The 20,674-nt window shown below is 35.2% G+C and overlaps 1 protein-coding gene across 1 annotated transcript in view; it reads right to left on the bottom strand.

Annotated features, from left to right (window-relative positions):
* Positions 1–20,674, bottom strand: part of CDH8 (cadherin 8, type 2) — a gene marked incomplete at its 5' end in the record, with an annotated part of 94,431 nt that overhangs the window by 3,049 nt on the left and 70,708 nt on the right. Inside the window, one exon of the mRNA XM_008938485.1 lies at positions 142–393. Coding sequence (XP_008936733.1) covers positions 142–393 — 252 coding nt within the window. The remainder of the gene's footprint in view (positions 1–141; positions 394–20,674) is intronic.

Genomic DNA, 20,674 nt, shown 5'->3' with positions numbered 1-20,674 from the left:
CATTCCTGCCAGGTCCCTCTATACTGCAGCATATTACATTGCATCAGATTCTATATCCTTCTGTGTGACTTTGCTTGCTTACAGCCAGCCACCCAGCAATCAGAAAAACATTGAACACCAGGCTGTGAAATGAATACATACCTAGCAGCAAAATGATGCATGCTAATATTGCAATTAGGGCTCCCATACTGAGTCCAATGGGAAGTACATATGCTTCAGCATTACAGGACTGGACGATGCCATCAGTGCTGCAGCCACAGACTCGAATAGTGAGGGTGCTGGTGCTGCTCATGGGAGGATTCCCACTGTCACTTATTATGATTGGCAGCAAATAGACTTCTTGCTTCTGCCGGCTGAATCCACTATGCTTTGCCAATATGCTGAGAGTATTATCTGGAAAAAGGGAAAATTTGCATGGTTTCACCAAGTAGAATAACTGCTAAAACCACAGCCTTTTCCTAATGCGTTCCGAAAACCTCTGCACAAACACATATGCACTTTATTATACTCATTATACCAGCAGCAGGTGACACAGAAGTCCTGCCCCTTTCCGCCTGGCTGCCCATGCCCCAGATAAAGGAGTACAACATTTCTGTTTTCTTGTGTCATGTGGTATGATCATAACGGTAACCCCTCACTTTCTTCTTTGCATACATCCCTATAGATGTCTTCCCATCATGATTCATCACTGCTTTTCAAATCACACAGTCATAAAAATTAACCCGTACAACAAGGAGAGAAAGGAAATCTTAAAGGAACTCAAACTTAATAAAGCACGTTCATCAATTAAAACAAATGTTCCACGTATTATAAAAGTAGAAACTGCAAAATATTTTGGCCTGCTATAAAATATTCCTGTTTTTTATTAATAAGCAATATAAAGACAAACAAAGGAAAAGCTGAATGTATTGAAAGCTGTAGGCCAAATTTTTGGCAATCTAAACATTTATTTGGCCTCAATGATGAAAACAGAACAAACCAAAACAGAATGTGTTTCCTATGAAGGCAGTCAGAGGAAATGAGTCTAAGACATTCTTACCTCTGCATACATATACAGATACTTATTTTCAGAAGCAGACAGAGGCATGGTGACTACATGGCATCCTACCCAGACATAAAGTTGCTCCTTATCAGTTTTTATAACACATGTACTATTATCCACTTAACTGGTAACAGTAATCAGAAGAATACAGGTAGAAGAATACATCTCCAAAAAAATGGAGAGATGAGGTATTTGCACAAAGACAGTTGCAACTTTCTCCCTCTTAATAATGGTTTTAACACCATTTTGGTAAGGTGCTAAGTTGAACTTCTTACAGGATGCCAACAGAGGCCCATGTAGCCACCTAAGTTTAGCCTTAAACAGAACAATGAATATGGCTGTGCCACTAGTCAGATGCAGACAATTTACTGGCAAATGCAGACATTTGTCTTGCCTACATATATAAAAATAAACATTTAAGTGATGAATTATAATTTTTTGTTGTTGTTCTTTTTCCTTTTTGCATACAGTAAAACTTGTCATAGTCACTGAGTTCCCAGTTCACCATCAAAATGATTGCATTGTAACTCTTTGCAACTGTAATACTCTACACATAATGTGTGAGTAATGTGAGATGTGATACTTTAAATATTATTAATTGTGATTGATCATTGCAATCAATTAAGAAATTATTTGATTCTACTTAGGGTAATCATATAGATTCTATTGTGTATAGTTTTAAGGATTAATAGATTCTAGCCATATAACAGCATACTCTCAAATATCAATAATCTTGTACATGTCAGAATACTCGGGTATAAATCATGATTAGTGGGCATGTCAAATATGCAAACCACTGATTTATTTACATACTTAAATATTTGCTTTAGCTTTTAACTCTTATTCTGTGGAATAAAACCCACTACAAATTAATAAAAAGGTTTTGACAGGCACACAGAAGAGGAATGCGTGTGTCTGTTGCTGATGAAACAAATGACAATTTAAAAATAAAACTGCACATCATATTTGGGAGAAAGATGTTGTAGCTTCTTTCATGAACCTCTCCTCTCCTGTGTTATCCAGGTTAATTTTCTTGAAGTGTCATGGAAAGAGTATACCTACTGGTATTTTATGCTATAAAACAGGCCATTCCATGGAAGGAAAGAAATTACTGAGAGTTAACGTGACAAGGAAGAGAAGACATGAAAGTCACACAGTGTTCATGTGACAGATACAACAGACCTGATTCTTGAGTTTAACCAAAAAAAAAGGTACCTGAAGTGCATGACAACATGTACGTATACATACGGTGACTGTAAGAAAGTTTTGTACTGACTTTGCTCTTCATAGTGGTCAGGTACTCACTTGAAAACATGACATAGTTTAGAAATGTTCAATTTGTAATAACTGTGATCACCAGGAACATTTCTGACACCCCATGATATTTGTGCACCATGTATCATTGCCCCAACATAAAAGATACATGTATGTTCAAAATAGGTGAAAATGAGCAGCAGTCTACAAAGTACAAAAGATAGAGGTAGATACAGAGAAGGAAGGAGGGGAAAATATTCATGAAGCAAACACTATAAAGACTTTTTTCACACCTAAAAAAAAAATTAGAACACAAAAATGCAGTATTTTATTCTTGAAGCCCTTCTTAGCAAGGAGGCATATCAATAAGGAATAAATGTATTTACAGAATATAACAATTACAGGATGAAGCATTTCTAATCTTTATCATGTTCTGAACCTATATCAAGACATCAATCAGTAGACAACTCCCATAGATAATTCATTACAGCCATAAAACAAAAGAGAAGAAAGATTGTTATTTAAATACATGGGGTTATCTGCCTCATACAAGAGCACAAAAAAGTCTTGTTTTCCCACTCAGTAACTAAATAATTGACTTTCAAGTAATCTTCTGAAGTTCAGGTCTTTCATTTTGCAGTCTTACTATAACCCTTCCATGGTGAAATCACCTACCGATCACACAGGTTCTTACTATAGAGGTTCTTACTATAATTTATATTGTAGATTATGTAAACATTTCAACATTTTTCTTAATATTTATGGTACATAACATAAAGATCCTACTACTTTTTAAAACAATATAAATATGGCCATTTCACAGTATCTTTGAAAAACAAAAAGTATTCTGAACAATTTTTCTATCCATGAATCCTGAATTTTTATCTATTCAAGTTAGAAACAGTCACATCAAAATTGATGGCACCCTGGAGCTAAATAAATAGTCTAGTTCTTCCTCATGCCCTTTTTAAAATTAAAGGAAGCATATGTGTTTACTGAAGATAAATTTCAGGTATAAGCTCTTAAGAATTCTGACAACTCAAATAGGACCCAAACTACATGATGGTACCCAGTACTATATGTACCACTATGATGCAGTGGAAAAGTCAAGTATATTTTAAGTCAACGATTAGCAGACATTTAGAACTAAGCAAGAACTGCACTCCTCCTTGGTTGAATGTGTTGGAGATTAACAGAAAGGGAAAAAGGAAAAAAATACAGGCCTTAACTTTCATCTCCTTCTATCTTTGAGAGAAATCCCACTTGAAAGTCACATCTGTAGTCATTCAGAATTCCAGAGACTTTTGCAGTTATATTACACAGTAACTTCATGTGCTCTAGAAATCTGTACTGACACAGCCTGTAGAGGCCTATAAGCCTGGTACAGTCCTTCTCTGCCCAAGCTGAAGGAAAGGATTGATAGATATGCTGAGCCCTACCATCCCTGCCCTTTACAGATATGCAAAAGACATAAGGCACCTGCTTCAGAAAGAAATGAAAAAAAACGAAGCTGTTCTTTTTGGTGACAGCTTCAGATCCCTTCCATCTTTCTGGCACACTCACTGCTACTCTGCCTCTTTCAGAAAATTCTAATAAGGCAGAATCAGATAGTAAAACAAAGTGAAAAAGGAGGATTACTATAAAGAGACAAACAGAAGAGGGCAGAAAAAACAAGAGGAAGGAGGGCTGGAGAAAATGAAGTGTCCATTTCTGTCAATCAGTGGAGCTATGCTGAGTATAAAAAGCTACCTGGTACCAGTAAGTTACCAAACCAAGTTCAAAACACATAAGAGAAAGTGAAATATAAACAAGAAAATTGGTACATTAGATGAACTATTTAAATGTAAAAGAAGTTGTAGCAGATGAATAGTTAGTACTACATAAGAAGAGGTGCAAGACAAGCAGAGCAAAGTATAAACTTTTTTATTTTTTTTAATGAACTGATGTTTGACTAAAGTTGAATTTGGTGCACTCACGAAGAAACTGGCAATCAGAAGTAGTCAATAAGAACAGGAAAATCCAAATGAAAAGACCAAATTGTTTTGCCAGTGGATGGCAAGTAGTCAATTTCGACTTGAGAATTCTGTTTAGCAAGAAATTCCTCCCTCTTTGCTATGGTCTGAAATGAATATGCCTTGGTGTTGCTGGAGAGGTGACTTGACTGAAGAACAATGACTTTCTAACTGACATACTAGTTGGTTCCTGGAACTCAAAAATAAAACCTAGCAGCTGATTATCAATAAACACAATTTATCTGACTTGCTTTCTCCTCTCTGTAGATATTCTCCTTACCTGTAGCTGAAAAAACAGTGGGAATCTCCTCCAGGAACAACCTCCAGCACTGCTGCATGAATTAACTTGGCAGCAGGTGCTCAGTAGGAGAGGGGGCAATCATTTCCCACTCATCTCTCCAATTAACCCACTGATCCTTCATTATATCACTGATCAGGTTATTTATTTATTCATGTTACTTTTAGCAAAACAAGGAAAATTACATGCACAATAAAAGAACCCCTCTCTGTTAATAAAGCTCTGAGGTAACCTGCCACAGGCACAGAGAGAGACAGTTCAGCCTTTACCTCCAGTCAGTGAGGGATATTCAGGTGTTCCTTTGACACTCCCAATCAAAATGAGACTACTTGAGTTGTGCACCTTTCTATGAGGGGGAAGTAATTGACAAAGTTCATTTGAATGCCCGGGTCCTATAAAATGCCACTTCACTGATGATGTACCAGCGACATGGAGTGGCCTAGGAGCTATAGCCTGTCCTTCAGGCTTAAGGAGTAGTGTAAGAACAGTGATCTTCATCATTGATTAAAATGGTCAAACACTTTTGCATCGGTGTAAGGTAAGAGTAACACAGCTCTAGGAATACATAACTACAACTTAGATGTAGAGCTATTTCTACTGTTCTTTAAACATAAAACCAACTCAGTAATTTAGATCACCACGTGACTCTCCGTTTCTGACATTTACAAGTAGATTTGTGAAACAGCAATGAAAGAGACTGTTACAGGACTGTCTTCCTCACAGACAGAACAAAGAATGACAATGCAGAAAGTCTTTCTATTATGTCCAGTGTGATTTCTAGACAAAAGTAGTTTAAAGAACCATAACTGAGGACATGCTTACCACAGGGCCAAGTGCTTCCTGCAGATTCCCAACTGCTCATGAACCCCTGATCTATTTTGAGGTTCTTGGATGAAAGATTTTTGACAAAATGTACGTGTAATAATTTTAATACAAAGCTACTTTTGTATTTGCTGGGCATGAGTGACTTTAATGGCATTGACATCAATCTGGATATGAAACCAGCAGGCAGGAGGCAGCTTATTTATCTTCCACTTTGTACAAGAATGAATTTTGCAATTTTGAGTCAGACAATAAAATGACAGAACAAAAGCAAAACACAGAGAGAGTCAGTTTACATCCAAGTGTCACTTTCTCTGCACACTTAATTGCAATTCTTTAATTTTCTCATGGTTTCTTTAACATATTGAGATCAGTGGACTTCCCTGCTCTGTAACTTTACACCTACATGGCTCTTTTTCTGTTTTTCCCTCTCCTTCCTTTTTACAATGTTCTCTGAAAGATCACATCCTTAATGGTATTAAGAACTTTCTGGTAGAAAATGTTATCTAAGTGGGATATATTACTTATGAGAAGAAAGAATTTTAAGTGCAACCTTTACAGCTAGAAGCACTAAAATGACAGAAATAAATGTTTCCTCATGTTTATTAGAGCTATCTTTCCGTTGACACTTTTTAGTCTAAAACAGATTCTCTGTAACACAGACTCCTTTTGCATAAGCAGAAGACCAGCAAGAATATACTTACTGTGATACTCCCTTCTGTTTTTGTGACAATGAAAGACAAGGGCAGCTCATTCATTTCCTTTCTCAGTTCATAAATGACATATATTCTCACATAAAAACTTCAAATAACTGAGTTATTATTATTAAGGTTTCAGTGAAAGCTGCTGAAGTACAGGCAGAAAAAAGAAAATGTACAACATTTTAAGAAATTTTAGCTATGGAAAATTTAGCAGTCATCTGCAAATGCAGTAGAAGAGAATGTTCAAGAGAATGCTAAGATGCCATTTCAGCTCTTTGTATAACTTAATTCATGTACATGCTGCTTGTGATACTATTCAGTACTGGAGATGTTACAATGTTAAGCACAGATTTTCAACAGATCTGTAGTAATACCAGTGTTTTTCATTCTTCAAAATTCCAACCTAATGAAAGAAAAATATGGGGAAGATTCAAATTCCCATTTTAGAAAGTGGGAATGAATAAAGTTATCCAAACACAGAGAGAATCTCTCAAAAAGTCTCTGTATACACAAGCCCAACGAATGCAGCCCCAACAATCCACTTCTCACAGCCTGGCATGTGATGTCTCTCTGTCAGCTCAACTGTTTTGAAATTTTTTTTTATTCTTGTAATTACAAAAGCATCATCAGCCTCATCAATACTCATCTTGTAGCAGAAAATTATTCATAGACAGGCATTGAGATGAAAAATTCATTTGTATGTTCCAGACTACTCTGAAGTAGAAGTTAGAAGCATCAGTTTCTTGCTTCCAAAAGAATGCAATTAAAATGCTTTGAGAGATACAACTATGTTTATGTAAGACAGGGTTTGGGTTTTTTTTCTTTTGCTTCTGCCTTAGGCTGTAACACTTTCTAGAGGAGTACCTGATTAAAAGAGAACAATTTTGAGTTTACATGTAATAAATTTGGCAGTTGTCTGTTGAATTAGAAGGCTTATAAAATAATCTGACAATAAAAAGATGCCACTTTTATGGTCCATTTTGTCTGACTTATGATAGCCAAACCATATGGGCAATGAAGCATTCACAGGCATTTGAAACTGACCTGCTTTTCATGAATGTCAAAAATTTGTTATGTCTTCAAAACAGTAGATTGATGACTGCTATCAAGGTTGATAGTGAGCATCAGGTTCAAAAGAAAAAAGTTTTTGTGCTATAAAAATTCAGCTGACTGATCATATTGTCTTTCCTGCACCACAGTAAGTCACATCCCATACTGACATATCTAAAGGCAATTCACAAAACAATCCTGTGACACATTAGCAAACACCTGGTTGGATTTTTATTTTTCTACAGACTTGGACATTCTGGAATTCCTTAAAACACCAGTAAAGAACACAGGCGGGAAAAAAAAAAAAAAGAAAAAAAAAGTATTAATGTGAGAAAATGTACTGATAAGGAAAAGAATTGGAAAATGTCACATATTTTGTGTCTTTATTTTTTTCTATACCAAGTGGCCTAAATAATAATATCTTATGCCAGAACTGAACTGCTAATCAACTAACAAATAAAAGAACTCCAGACACATTTGCAGGTCATGTATTCCTTTTCAGAAATAAAAAGCGCTGCTGGGAGTTTTGAATCATGAGCAAATCAATATTTATTCATGTATAAAAATACATCACTCCCCTATGTTAAAATTTCTTGGAAAGGAGAATAATCACATTAATGCTACTGTGTTGCAGAAATTTTACTAAATAAATTCTTGTCAGAATAAAAAAAAAAAAAACAAAAACAAAAAACAAAACACCAGAGAAATTAACAGCAAAGTGATGGAATAACCATTTCCTCCTACCTTTTTCCTCTGAAAAATGTGAACTTTAGATAATAGTCTGTATAATTTCTAGTTCTGTTCCTTTGGAAAAGTCTGAACTTTAGATAATTGTCTCTTAAGTATTTTAAAACTTTGCTTTGACCTTTAGTCCAGCAGAACTATAATCAAACATATGTATATGGTCACTTGCAGTATAGCAGCAACTCTTATGTTTTGTACTTTGGTTTTTTAACTCATTGAAGGAAGGATACAAAACCTCTGTAGATGAACTAATGGTGTAGAAGCATGCATTGAGTCTGAAACAATGCCAGTTTATTGTTAATAGGGTAGAGAAATAATTTGGACTGTCTTTAATTTACAGATACTTAGGGCAAGTCAAACCAGGAAACTTTGGACACTAGGTGTGTTCAAGCTACACAGTTACCACAGTTGTCTGAACTGTTCCAAAGATACCTGATTTTAATCTCACCCACTCTCACAACATGCCCATTTATTTCTTCCGAATCCTCTGGTGTCAGTTATGATTGACACTCCCACAATCTGAAGCAAATTCAGGCCAGTGAAGATGTAAGATATGCTAAAACAATACTGGCTTTTGCCTCTCATTTTTTCTCTTCTGTATTCAACAAGCCAGCCACAAACCTGTTTACTAATAATCACATTGCTTTGACATGCTTTACTTTATTCGGATCACATCACTACATGGCATGTGCACGGAGTGTTACATCTGTAAAGTGTAGGAATTAATGCAGGTTGCCAAGCTCTGGTTTAGAAAGAGAGATGAAATGGCTGTCAAATGTGCTTAGCATTAAAAATACATTATTAACACAGCTAATTTGCGTGGACTGATGGATCATTTTTTAAATCTACATATTCTAGTTAATTCTATTATCTTACTATTTTAACAAAAAAAGTTTCAGAAACTAATACTGTAGTTTGGAATCCTTCCATAAAATAATGGCAATATTCACGAAGAAATTACCATTACTGTGTTACCAGATTCCAACAAAATGTTGCAAAGATAAATAAAAAAGCCAAAATATCCCAAAGCTTTGATATCTGTATTTCTCTTTAGGGATAACATGTTCCTTTACTTTCTATGAATATAAACTTACAAGTGCAGTCTACGAGGTGAAACTAATGAGAGATGGGCACCTAAGCCCCTTATGTTACTGTGAGATTTAGTTTTACATGTTCCACTGATGTGGGGTTCTCTTATGTGTAAAGCTAAATCTCAAATAGATTCAATGAAATTTATAGTACTTTTGCTAGCTGATGGACAGGTTCCAAGAACTCAATCCTATGTTCTTCCCCTTCCTCACTTCACACACATTCTTCAGTGATCTGAAAAAGTTTGGAGTCCTCAGAACTATTAAGAAAATAACAAATGCTTGAAGTGATTTTTTTTCTTTCTAGAATACAAGCTAAGAATACCATAGAAAAAAAAAAAAACAAAAACAAAACCCAAACCAACCAAACCAAAAAAAAGAACCAACAAACAGGAACATTTTGGGTTTTAAATTTGATTATTGTCTTTCTTTTCTCATCCATTACTGTATGGAACATACTCACAAGTAAGAATTAAAACCATTTTGCCAGTAGATCATATAACAATTGTTCAAACCTGAATGTGGAATCAGGCATATCAACCATGCTGAAGTCTTGTTACTATGGTTAGCCAAATTCAAGCCATACTAGTGGCTTTCTATTAAGATATTACTTTTTTTTTTTTTTTTTTTTTATAATATCCACTTTGAAATACAGTGGCAGAAAGCAACCACCAGACTATTAAAAAAAACAGCCAGCATTTATAGAATGCTACCTCTGTGCTGATGTCATAAAGGTCTTGTCAGTACTTACATTACAAAATGCCAATTTTCAGGGGTTTATAGCTTTGACATAACAATTTACTATGATAAAAAAATTATAATTTGTACTCTTCGCCAAAGAACATTGAAAGTTAAATATGACTTATGTTGGCTGAGACATTTTAAGTCAGAAAATAAATTAAAACCATTTCTGACTTAACATTTTCTTGAGCTGGTGCCACTTAAGGAAAAAAAATATAGCTTTGGTTTTAAAAAGTGCCTGATCCTGCAGTTCTTATGTAGGCAGAACTCCCTTTAACTTCAGTGAGAATAATTTCTGTGAAAGAACTGAAAGGAGTGCTATTATACTTTTCTGTAAATGTCATCAAGAGTTATATTAGCTCTTTGCAATTTGAAAGACTGAAATGCTATGGTATAAGATTGCCCTTGGGCACACAGGCAGCATGGTAATGACTTTTTGAAGACAATCTCATATGCAGATTACATATAACAATAACAAATTGTTATCATCAGGCCATTAATGGCAGTAATCTATACCTCTGTCTTACACCCCAAGTATACACATAATGTCTCATTATATGCACACCTCCATGACAATGTGTCTCCTATGGTGAAGACTAATGGTCATTTGAAATGCAGGGAACAGCAAAATGCATCTGAAGAAGGAATTTCAGTAAGAGAAAAAAACAATTATCTGTCTATAGAGTGGAATAGATTGCAAAAAGTTTTCAAATTAAATGTTCCAGATACTCTTGGGAAAATTTCTCCACACCAAGTGAATATTACATAGAGAAAATCTGGCACAGCCAGAAGTTCCAAACTAGCATACACAACTGATTACTGAAAATCAAAGCAGGTCTACAGGATATGCATGTGCATATGCCTTTAAATCTCACAACTGGAACATACTGCAAGACTCTGACTTTCTTATGTATGTTGTGTGACAACACATAATCCAGCAAGAAGAAAGAGACAGGGAAAGATGTCAACATCTGCCTCACCACTGTAGAGATATTACTAAGTCAATACTTAAATTGGTAAATATCTGCAAACTACAGCATCAGATCATAAGAGGTTCGAGAGTTTTCATAAAATGGTTGAGGTTGGAAGTGATCTATGGAGGTCTCTGGTCTACCCTGCTACTCAATGCAGCTATCTAGAGCCCGGGACCATGTCTGGGCAGCTTTTGAATATCTCCAAGGATGGAGATTCTGCAAACAGTAAAACATTTGTTTGTCACGACTGAAATTCATGTGGAACAAACCAGAAGACATCTTATTCATTCTTTTCATATCAAGCTGAAAAGTTACAGAGTACAAATAAATAATGCATACCTATGCTAAGAGAACACCTTGCATACCACAGTTCCCTGTTCTCTTCTAATTCATGATGAAGAGTCTGACAAAGTAAAAATTAAATGTATAAGCAGAAGCTGCAATAAAAATATGAAGCATAGTCAAGTAAAAGCATTACAAGAGATTAGGCAATTCTACTGGCAAAGGAGGATAACAAAAAAACCCCTCCAAAATCATGAAAGAATACAAGTAATCAAAAAGGAGAGAAAAAACAAACAAACAAACAAACAAACAAACAAAAAAACAACCAACCAACCAACCAAAAAAACCCCTACATCCTACATATACTTTGATTAGGATACATGTTTCCTTACTGGAAAAAAAGAAAAGAAAAAAAAATAAGAAAAACAATTTTAGTCTAAGAAAAGGCAAGTTCTTTATACAAAGTCTTGAAGCAAGTGGTTCTGCTAGACAGTCTGCATTAGAACTTTTAAAAAGATTTTAGCACATACATCTTTTGGTCTTGCAGCTTAGCAAAAGAGACGTACAAAATTAGAGAAATTTATTTTGTTATAAAAAATAATAATTCCGATTTAAAAACACATATTAGTCGTACAAAGACTGAAGTTGTAATATTGTGGGATAGATCATTATACTATAAAATATTATGGAAGGAGATGTGTAGTGCAGAATTGAGTCTAAACTACCTTTCTCTATATTTAGTATTACAGCTTGTATCACAGATACAATGCTTTAGCTACTGCTGTCACTAAACTATTTCCTCCACCATTTCCTTCCCTGAGCTGCAGAATAAATTTTATGTTTTCTAACTGGGAGTTTCAGAAGAACCCACAGAGACACTATAATGCAAGCTCTTGAAAAGCTCAAACTTTACCAATCCATAAGGAGCTGCTAATAGGTGCCATTAATGTCATATGTGAGTATCAGATGAAAATTTTAAAAGAACATCTGCAGTGTACACATGGCACAATGACAGGCACAGTGATTAAATGACTTGTCCAAAATCATACAGGGAACCTGTAACAGGCTATACAAAACTATTCTGAACTCCAGAACAGTTTTTTAATCAAAAAATCATCACTCTTCTTGAGGGCTCTTAGATCACAAGGGCTTAATCTTTATTGGGGTGAACACTGTATAGTTTACAGAAGGGTCATACATAATGGATGAAAATGTTACAAGTGACATGACAGAGCTAAGCAAAGTCAGGGAACAACAAGTTTTAAAAAGTTACATGAAATATTTTGATCTTTTTTTTTTATCATTTCCTACAACCTAGATTTTAGCTTTAATTTTAGGTTAGACTGAAAGTTTCCTAACAAAACACAAAGAAAAAAAATTCGATGTGTTTTTATGAAAGCAATGTAAAACTGTTATGTCATTTACTACATTCTAAAAATTAAAGAGAAAAAACAGTGTTCATGTTCAAGACAGTCCAATATTCCACAGAACAGAGCACAGTACTTCCATCAACATTCAGTGATTATTATTGAAACTCCTTTTAAGGTTTATGACTGAAATACCTAACTCCATTCAAAATTCAACAGATAAGACTTTATTCCTGACTTAACACTTATTATAGAATCACATGCATCAAAAAAACCCCAACCCCATAGTGTTACAGTTACTGCTCAAGAATGTATGTAGCCCTTAGCCTAATGCAAGGGTGAAGTTTACTTATTTGAGCCCACAATTAATTTAGGCCAGGCTGGGGTGATCTGCCTCTGCTGGCTTAATATGGGCAGAGAGCTACCATGGCTTAGCTGATTGACTGGGATCTGACTGTGCACGCGTCCGTGGTATCTCCGAAGGACCCCACTAGCTCTCCCTCTTCAGCACCATCAAGCAGACATCTGGTCCTTTTCTTGAAGTTCTTCTATTTATCTCTCCCTAACAAGCTGGCTTATTTTCTCACTTCAAACAGGGGCCCTTCTTCACTCCCTCTGTAATCAGCACTGATTAGCAAGTATGCACATCCTATCATTTTAGGATATGCAAACTCTCTCCCCAGACTAGACAGGTCAACTTATGCGTTTCATTTATTTTCTGCATTTGGCTCAGCATATAAGATCTTTGCATTCAGTATAATCACATACTCTACCTCTTTTCTGGCCTCTGAATGGATTGCCTTCTAGGCATATTTGTTAGATAAATATTAAATACTAATAATTACATAATTATATCACTAATTACTGGATGCTTGCCAAATAGAATACATCCTAATTAGATAGATATAAATGAAGACCAACAAAGTGACTCAATTTACAACAAGGCCACCCATACAAATTACAAAATCAGAAGTTGATGGGAAAATATTGTAAGTGGTATTAAAAAAAAAACAACAAAAAACACAAAAACAAAATCAAAAAAAACAACCAGCCAACAGGATAAAAGCTTTGCCTCCCTTATCCTTTGAAGACTGACATGAGAAGCTCTGGCCAAAATTATTAAAAATTTCAGATTTCCTTCATTTTTGATATTGCTATATTTGCTCTTGCCAGAGAAATACAGCCCATTCTTGAACTGTCACCTCCTTAAAATGAGTAAGGAGGAAATGAAAGGGTATGCAATAAATGTGACCATACCAGTCAGGTTTAGGAGAATATAAAGACATAGAGTTCACATAATAATCCATCTAATATTCACTTCATAGGAAGAATAACTGTGATTCCAGTAATAATTACTTCCTTCCTGGATGCCACTTGTGTAATTGGTTCAAAACAGGATGCAAACTGAAACATGGTCTTTGTCTTTTTAATTCACATTATACTGTTAGTTGTGCAATGGTTTATGAGACAAGCCTTGAGGCTAAGTGTGAAAAATTAATACCTTCTATTTTAATAGAGGAACTACGTGCAGATAGTCTGTACACTTTCTATCTGTTATAATGACAAAAGGAGATTTTTACTAATCAAAGGAAAATTTAACAGCTAATCTGCTGATATTGTTTTCATTTTTAGCCTGCCCAGATTTTTTCTCTAGTAGAAGAGTGCTGGGGTTTTGTCATCTTTACTAGAACTGAAACTTTAAAATGGGACTCCTATCTAGTTTCTCATTAATTGACGAAAGAAAAGTACAATTAGAGTAACCAATAAATTAATTGTTATTCCCCCTCAACAGCCTTTATTTAGAACATGACAAAACAAATTCAAAAATTAATTCCAAATTTACATGGTGAAAAAAGAAGAAAGAAAAAATGGTCTTGTGCCATAACAGTTGACTAGGTACTTAGAAAGAAAATCCAAATATTCAGAGCAATACCTAACACTGAAGTGAAAACACAGGGCGACACCTTATGATGCAATATGTCTCTGTCAGGTAATATACTGAGGTTGTTGAAGAGGTAGAGGCCCTGCCAGAACCTTCAACTCTAGGACATCTTTCTTCCTACTCAGTGAAATAAACTCATTTACAAGAAATCAAATATGGTCAGTCTATTGCCCATTAATTGTTTCTTGCAGAAAACCTAGAGGGATTAGATCCACCCATGAAGCCAGAAATAGTACTTCAGCAGAAATAGAATCATAGAATAGAACAGAATCATAGAATGTCTGGGCTGGAAGGGACCTCCAAAGGTCATCTAGCCCAAACCCCCTGCCACAAGCAGGGATATCTCCAACTAGATCAAGCTGCTCAGAGCTTCATCCAACCTGATCTTGAATGTCTCCAGGGATGGGTCCTCCACCACCTGTCTGGGCAAAATCTCTTCACATATTTTAAAAGATGATTAAAAATCTGTAAACTTATCTCCATTCTATATTCACTTAGTTATAAATACTACTTATGAAATACTTTTAAAGTCCTAGACTGAAATTATCATGGGTGTTGTTAGCTTTTAGAGGAGTTATGTTTTTAAAGTACTCAGGCAACCTTTGAAAATTAAAGGGCTATTGGAACAATGTTTTATTGGAAGACAAATTCCAGACAGAAAACAGTGTAAATCTTCCTATTGTCCTGACAGCACTTAGTTCAGAAATTCTGTACTCATTCATACCAGTGCCTTTCTGCCCACTAATCAGTTCAGTTTTGAGACCCTGATTTAATGTTTATTTTCTCCATTATGTATCTGAAATTTAAGTCATACTGAAGATTCAGTTTGTTCTTACCTCTGTGACTTCTTTCATCTATGTTCCATATTATTAATAAAATAGATTTATTTTCATCCTAATCTACTGACCAAATTATTATCCTCCTCTATTTTTTTTTCGTAAGTTTTTATCCCTTAGTCTTTTGAAGTTATGGTGTCATTGCTCACTTTTTCTCTAGTTTTACTATGAAATTCAAAAATAAACTGGAAAACCAAAGATAAGTTTGTTACACTATCTGAGCACAATGAAACTCCTATAGCAGGAAAATTCACAGCTGTCCAGTCCATCTCCTCATCATGAGTAAGCACTGTCATACATATGGTGCACAGCACTGACCTCAGTTCTTTTTCACTCAGATTGCATCTGGTTCTTAATTAGTTTGATTTATAAAATGAAACATAATTGACGCCTTGGCAACATTATGTTTCTAGCAGCTCAAATAATAAATTAAGAATGAATGAAGTAAAAGTCTCTTTAGTCATGTATGTATATTGCTGCATATATACAGTGTTATCCTGTATTTTTCTGTTATCCTCATATTTTCTGTTGTTTTGGTCTGGGCCATGTTTCTATAAATGTCCTGAAATAGCTATGGAATTGTGATTGATTCATATGATTAAAAAAAAAAAAAAAGACACTCTGCAAGAATGTGATGCTGTGGAAATCAGTCTTATTTTTCAATGGGTATACACAACTCTTTAGTAGTTGTTTGGAGGTTTTTGTTTGTGAGGCTTTAAAAGAAGTTGCCATCAGAGAGCCAAACTAAAACAGGACTGTGAGGTTAAACAGCATTTGGAACAGAAGCACTTACAGAGAAACATTTTGTCAGCTACAAAACTATTAAAAGTACAGATGTGTTGGGGAACACAGCGGAGCTGAAGAAGAGCCTAAAGACGCCTAAAAGAGGACAATCAGCTTACCCCATGGCCCCCTCCTTGCTGGTTCATTCATCAGGTTGGCCTGTCCAGTTGAATGAAGACTTGATGGGTCACATCTGGCTTAGGGCGGAGGAGAGAGGGAATCTGTCTGGAGCCCTGCATTCTGAATACAGCAGAGGAGTGAATAAGGTTTCAGATGGACAGAACAGACAGAATGGTCAAAGCGTGGAGGAGCTTGGTAGCTGAGTTAGCCTTTGAAGATTTGATTCTATTTTTCTGACATTCAGTTTCAGCTAGAGCAGCTATGTGCACCAAGGAATCATCTCTTTAGCCTATCGAAGTGGTGAAAAGCACATAACGATTGTAAGAGGGCATAAATCATCCAGACAGGACTAAAAAATGTGTTTGCAGAGGAACTGCACTTAGTCTTCAGTTGTTCTGTGGTTCTAATTAGAAAGGAATCCAGAAAGAGCACTGATCTGCATGCAAGAAGAAAGATAGGAAAGACAGCAGAAGCAGGTGTCAGTGACGCAAGTGGCACAAAAAGGACCGGAGCAGAAAAATGCTGGTTTCTCATCTACATTAATGTAATCTTCTCTTCAAAAAAATAACATCACATCTTTCTATGCCAGGGAAGCTGTTTCAAATCACATTCAATTGATATCCAACATCAAGGAAAAACAGAACATCAGGGAATAACAGAACAGTCAATAGCAATGATAATAAAGAAAGAAGGGGGAAAGGAAGCAGAAAGCTATCAGGTATGAAAGATACACGCTGAGAATATTTTCACTGACATTCTCAGAGTAGATGGAACTAACACTACTGTAGCATGGAAAAGTGTAACCTTGCTAGGACCACAAAATGGTACAGTAGAAAGGAGTTAAATATATTACTTCAAATGCAATGTGAAATCATACAATGGGAATGGAAATGCATTCAGTGCCTGGCAAGACAGAACTTCTGAGCATCATGGGAATGTATTGGGGTTCCTTGGTAATATTATCATTAGCGTGAAATTCTGCCAGAATTATTCTAGAATTTGAGAGTAGTCTAATGACCTATAGTGCTGATTTCTACCTCACATTGCTTATCACTTTATCACTAGCAGAAAAGGCTCATCTTTTTGAGTCTTTAGACACAGCCTGTTACCTTATAGGATGACAGCTTAGAATTCTGTCTAGATATATAAATGATAAAAATAGATTACTTTTCCTACAAAGAATGAACTAGCACAGTTTCTGATCCAAAGCAGTTTCGATCAGGTCTTCTCTCTAAGGACTAAGGATGAAGGAACCTAAGTATCATAAATAAGGAATGGCTTTTTCTCTGCATTTCCTCTGTTATAAAAACAAATTAATTCAGGGACTGGGCATTTGCCACCTAATGCACAACCACTCACTCCAGGAAAATATTTGCACTGGCTGAATACCATTTTTTGCATATTAATTGACTGGAAGCTAGAATCTGTCCTTTCCTTTTAGAAGCCATGATATCCCTGCCTGTCTGCTCCAGTAGTGAGGGAGATAAGGTAGAATAGTGTTCTCTTATCACTGCACAGCCGATTCATAACTCTCACGTGCTTTCCAGCACACAGACCAAGACACACTTCAGACATTATCCTTAGGAAGGGACTCAGACCCAGCAGTGTAGTATAACTTGTAGATCCTAAGTAGAATGTGGTAGTTCAGGCCTGTAAATTACATTTTGTTTTTAACTGAGAAAGGTAAGTATACATCCAAGATATAATCAGGAATTTTCTGAAATATGATTTAATGTCAGAGTAGTAGAAACCCACAGAACTAAAATGTTACATGGAGCTCAGCTACCTAAATTACTGTATAAATTGTTTTGATAAAAAGTAGAACTTTCTACTCAGCAAAATACCAACATCTTTATATTTTCTTGGTTTAAATTCTATAACTTACAATTTATAACAGAAGCAAAAATAACTTGGTGAACAAAATCTTTCAACCACACTAAAAAAGAAATATTTAAATTAATTTATATTAACAATTTCATTATTTACTATATAATTCCTTAAAAAACCAATAATATAAGGTTATTTAGGTATGCTCAGTTTATAAAAACATTGAACTTTTCTATTTAAGTGTCTCCAGTTTTAATGCCATGCTGAGAAAAAGATTGATAGCATGATAATTATTTTTTTTCACACTATGGCTACTCTTGGAGAAACTTGACGCGTGTCTGTGGAGAGTAGATTTTGGCACAGAAGTGCCAGATTATAAATTAGTTTGTGTTTGTTTTTTTTTTTTAATACATTGGAGTAGTTTATTTTTAACTTTACTACTCTCACACTGAATGTTCCTTGCTATGCAAGTATTCTTTGTGATTTCTGGTGACAAAAATATGAAGAGAGACGTTGGTCAGTGTTGTTTCCTAGATTATGCAGCATATCCTTTTACAGTTTTAGACTTCTGTTATTCTGTACCACTAATATTGATAAACATGGTAGAAAAATATTTACTTCAAGGATGTGAGACACATCTCTGATCACATCACTTGATTTTACTTTACAAGAAAACCACTAACAAGGATGTGATTTGATATGTTTTAGAACTGTACTTTGAAAGTCTAATTATTGATATATAAAGGAATATAAAAGAAATGAGGATGATAATTAAAGACATTAGAAACACATAAGCATGTGTTTTCCCTGGAGAACACTGTGAAACACCCTCTGGCATAGATGGCAGCTGGGACACAAAGTTTCCCAAGGCACTTAAAAAATCGCATGAAACTGCAAAAATGCATGAGGATTTACTTCTAATATCCAAGGGACCATATGGGTGCTGTTATTCTAGATGTTCATTGTACATCCCTCAAGAAACGATGGGTTTAATGATGTCCTTGCTAAGGCAATTTGTACTTGAGGTCAGTGGGTTAACTTTGAAAATGGGCAAAGTGGAAAGAGGGCAATGGAAGAGCAATGCCACCTCTTAGGTCTCTGAGGTATATATTTGGAAAGAAAAGTCAATCAAAAACACAGAAGGAGCTTTAGCTGGCAGCTGAGACAATGGCAGAGAGACCTATTGAGAAATGCCAAGAGAAACTGATTCAGGGAATGAAACTCATTTTATAACACAAGGGTTACGCTTGTGAGAACAAAAGACTCACCCTCCAGGTATGAATTTGACAGATGCTGCTAAAAATATTTGCAGAAAAAAAGATGTGGAAAAAATCTGGTTTATTACATTAAATACACAGTGACACACAAGTACTTTAAAAAATTACGTACTGCTGTAATTTGTTTTTATTATTTGGGATATCTAAAATAGAGGTTGCATGCAATTGTCTTCTCCAGCTATTTATAAATAGTTTAGAAATATCTGTTTCTTAACGGTAGAGAGGTGATGAGAAATAGAAAATATTTTAAAATAAGGCATGAAAAAGCATACAAAGCATGGAAGCCAGTTAGTGATTGATGTGATTATACCAGGCTATTTCTTTGTAAATACGTGACACTGCCTATGCTTTCAAGGCAGCACAATGAGGACATAAAAGACAGATCAAACTTGCTATATGAAAAGAACAAAAGAAATGGACATTTAAACATGAACATTCTTGGAGCTATTGTAGATATCATAGGTATGATAGACTAATCATGGCTGAGGGTAAATATTAAGTTCATTGTAGAGAGCAAAGAGAACAGTTCATCACTGAAGTATATATAACACCTCAATTTAAAAATAAAGAAACCCTCTTTACCATGCACTCACTAAAATCAGTTTGAACTAAATTCAGAGCTCAAATCTCTGGATGGACATTGAATATCTTGTGGAGAGGGGAGGCAGATGGCTTATAAGGCTAGCGGACTTCTGCAGGCATATGAATGCATGCCATTAAGATAGTTCTTTTAACATAAAGATAAGGCCTGCCCATTTTGCGAGCAACCATGTGATTGCTTCTCCTACACAAGCCCCAGTAAAAGGTATGCAATACCACATTTATACAGTAGAGAAGTGCCATTTCTTCTGTCTGAAGCATAACTGCATCCAAAGGCATGGTAGAACATTTGATTCAGGTTATATTCCATTAGGAAACAGAATTTGGCATAAGAAAAATGAAATAGCAATGGAAATATCTTTTGGGAAAAAACTTTAAGTCTTTTTACTTTATGGCAAGGCTGTATTTGCTAGCTTTTGAAAGTCAAAATTGCATTGGCAGCATATCAAAATGTTTACATCTGTGAAAACACTTTTATCACAAAGTTCTGTTCTCACTTGAACAACCTAAGGAAATCATAAGAGCATTAGGAATTTAATGCTGAAAATAGGTACTGCTGTGAGCACATTGTTTGGGATGCAGAAGACGATCCATGTACTTGCATTAGATTTTAGGTAACGCTTTGTGAAGATCACTCACCTGAAAAAAGACTGTCAACAAATGCTAATTCCATTTACAGAAGTCTCATTTCAATTTACTGATGCCATGACAATACAAATTCCTTATCATGTGTATAAATTCCTGTCAATTTTTCTCACTTACAGTGATCCTACAGCTTTTTGAAAGGGTTAATTCAATTCAGTTAAGGAATCTACAATACATTGCTAGAGTATATCAGATATATTCAGATATTTTAATCTGAAGTTTTAGTTTTTGTTTTTGTTTTTGTTTTTTTTTTTTCTGGTTTGGAGTTC

The sequence above is a fragment of the Merops nubicus genome, unplaced genomic scaffold (genome assembly GCF_000691845.1).
Source record: "Merops nubicus isolate BGI_N331 unplaced genomic scaffold, ASM69184v1 scaffold33004, whole genome shotgun sequence".
Lineage (NCBI taxonomy): Eukaryota > Metazoa > Chordata > Aves > Coraciiformes > Meropidae > Merops > Merops nubicus.
This window is presented reverse-complemented; position numbering and strand designations above follow the sequence as displayed.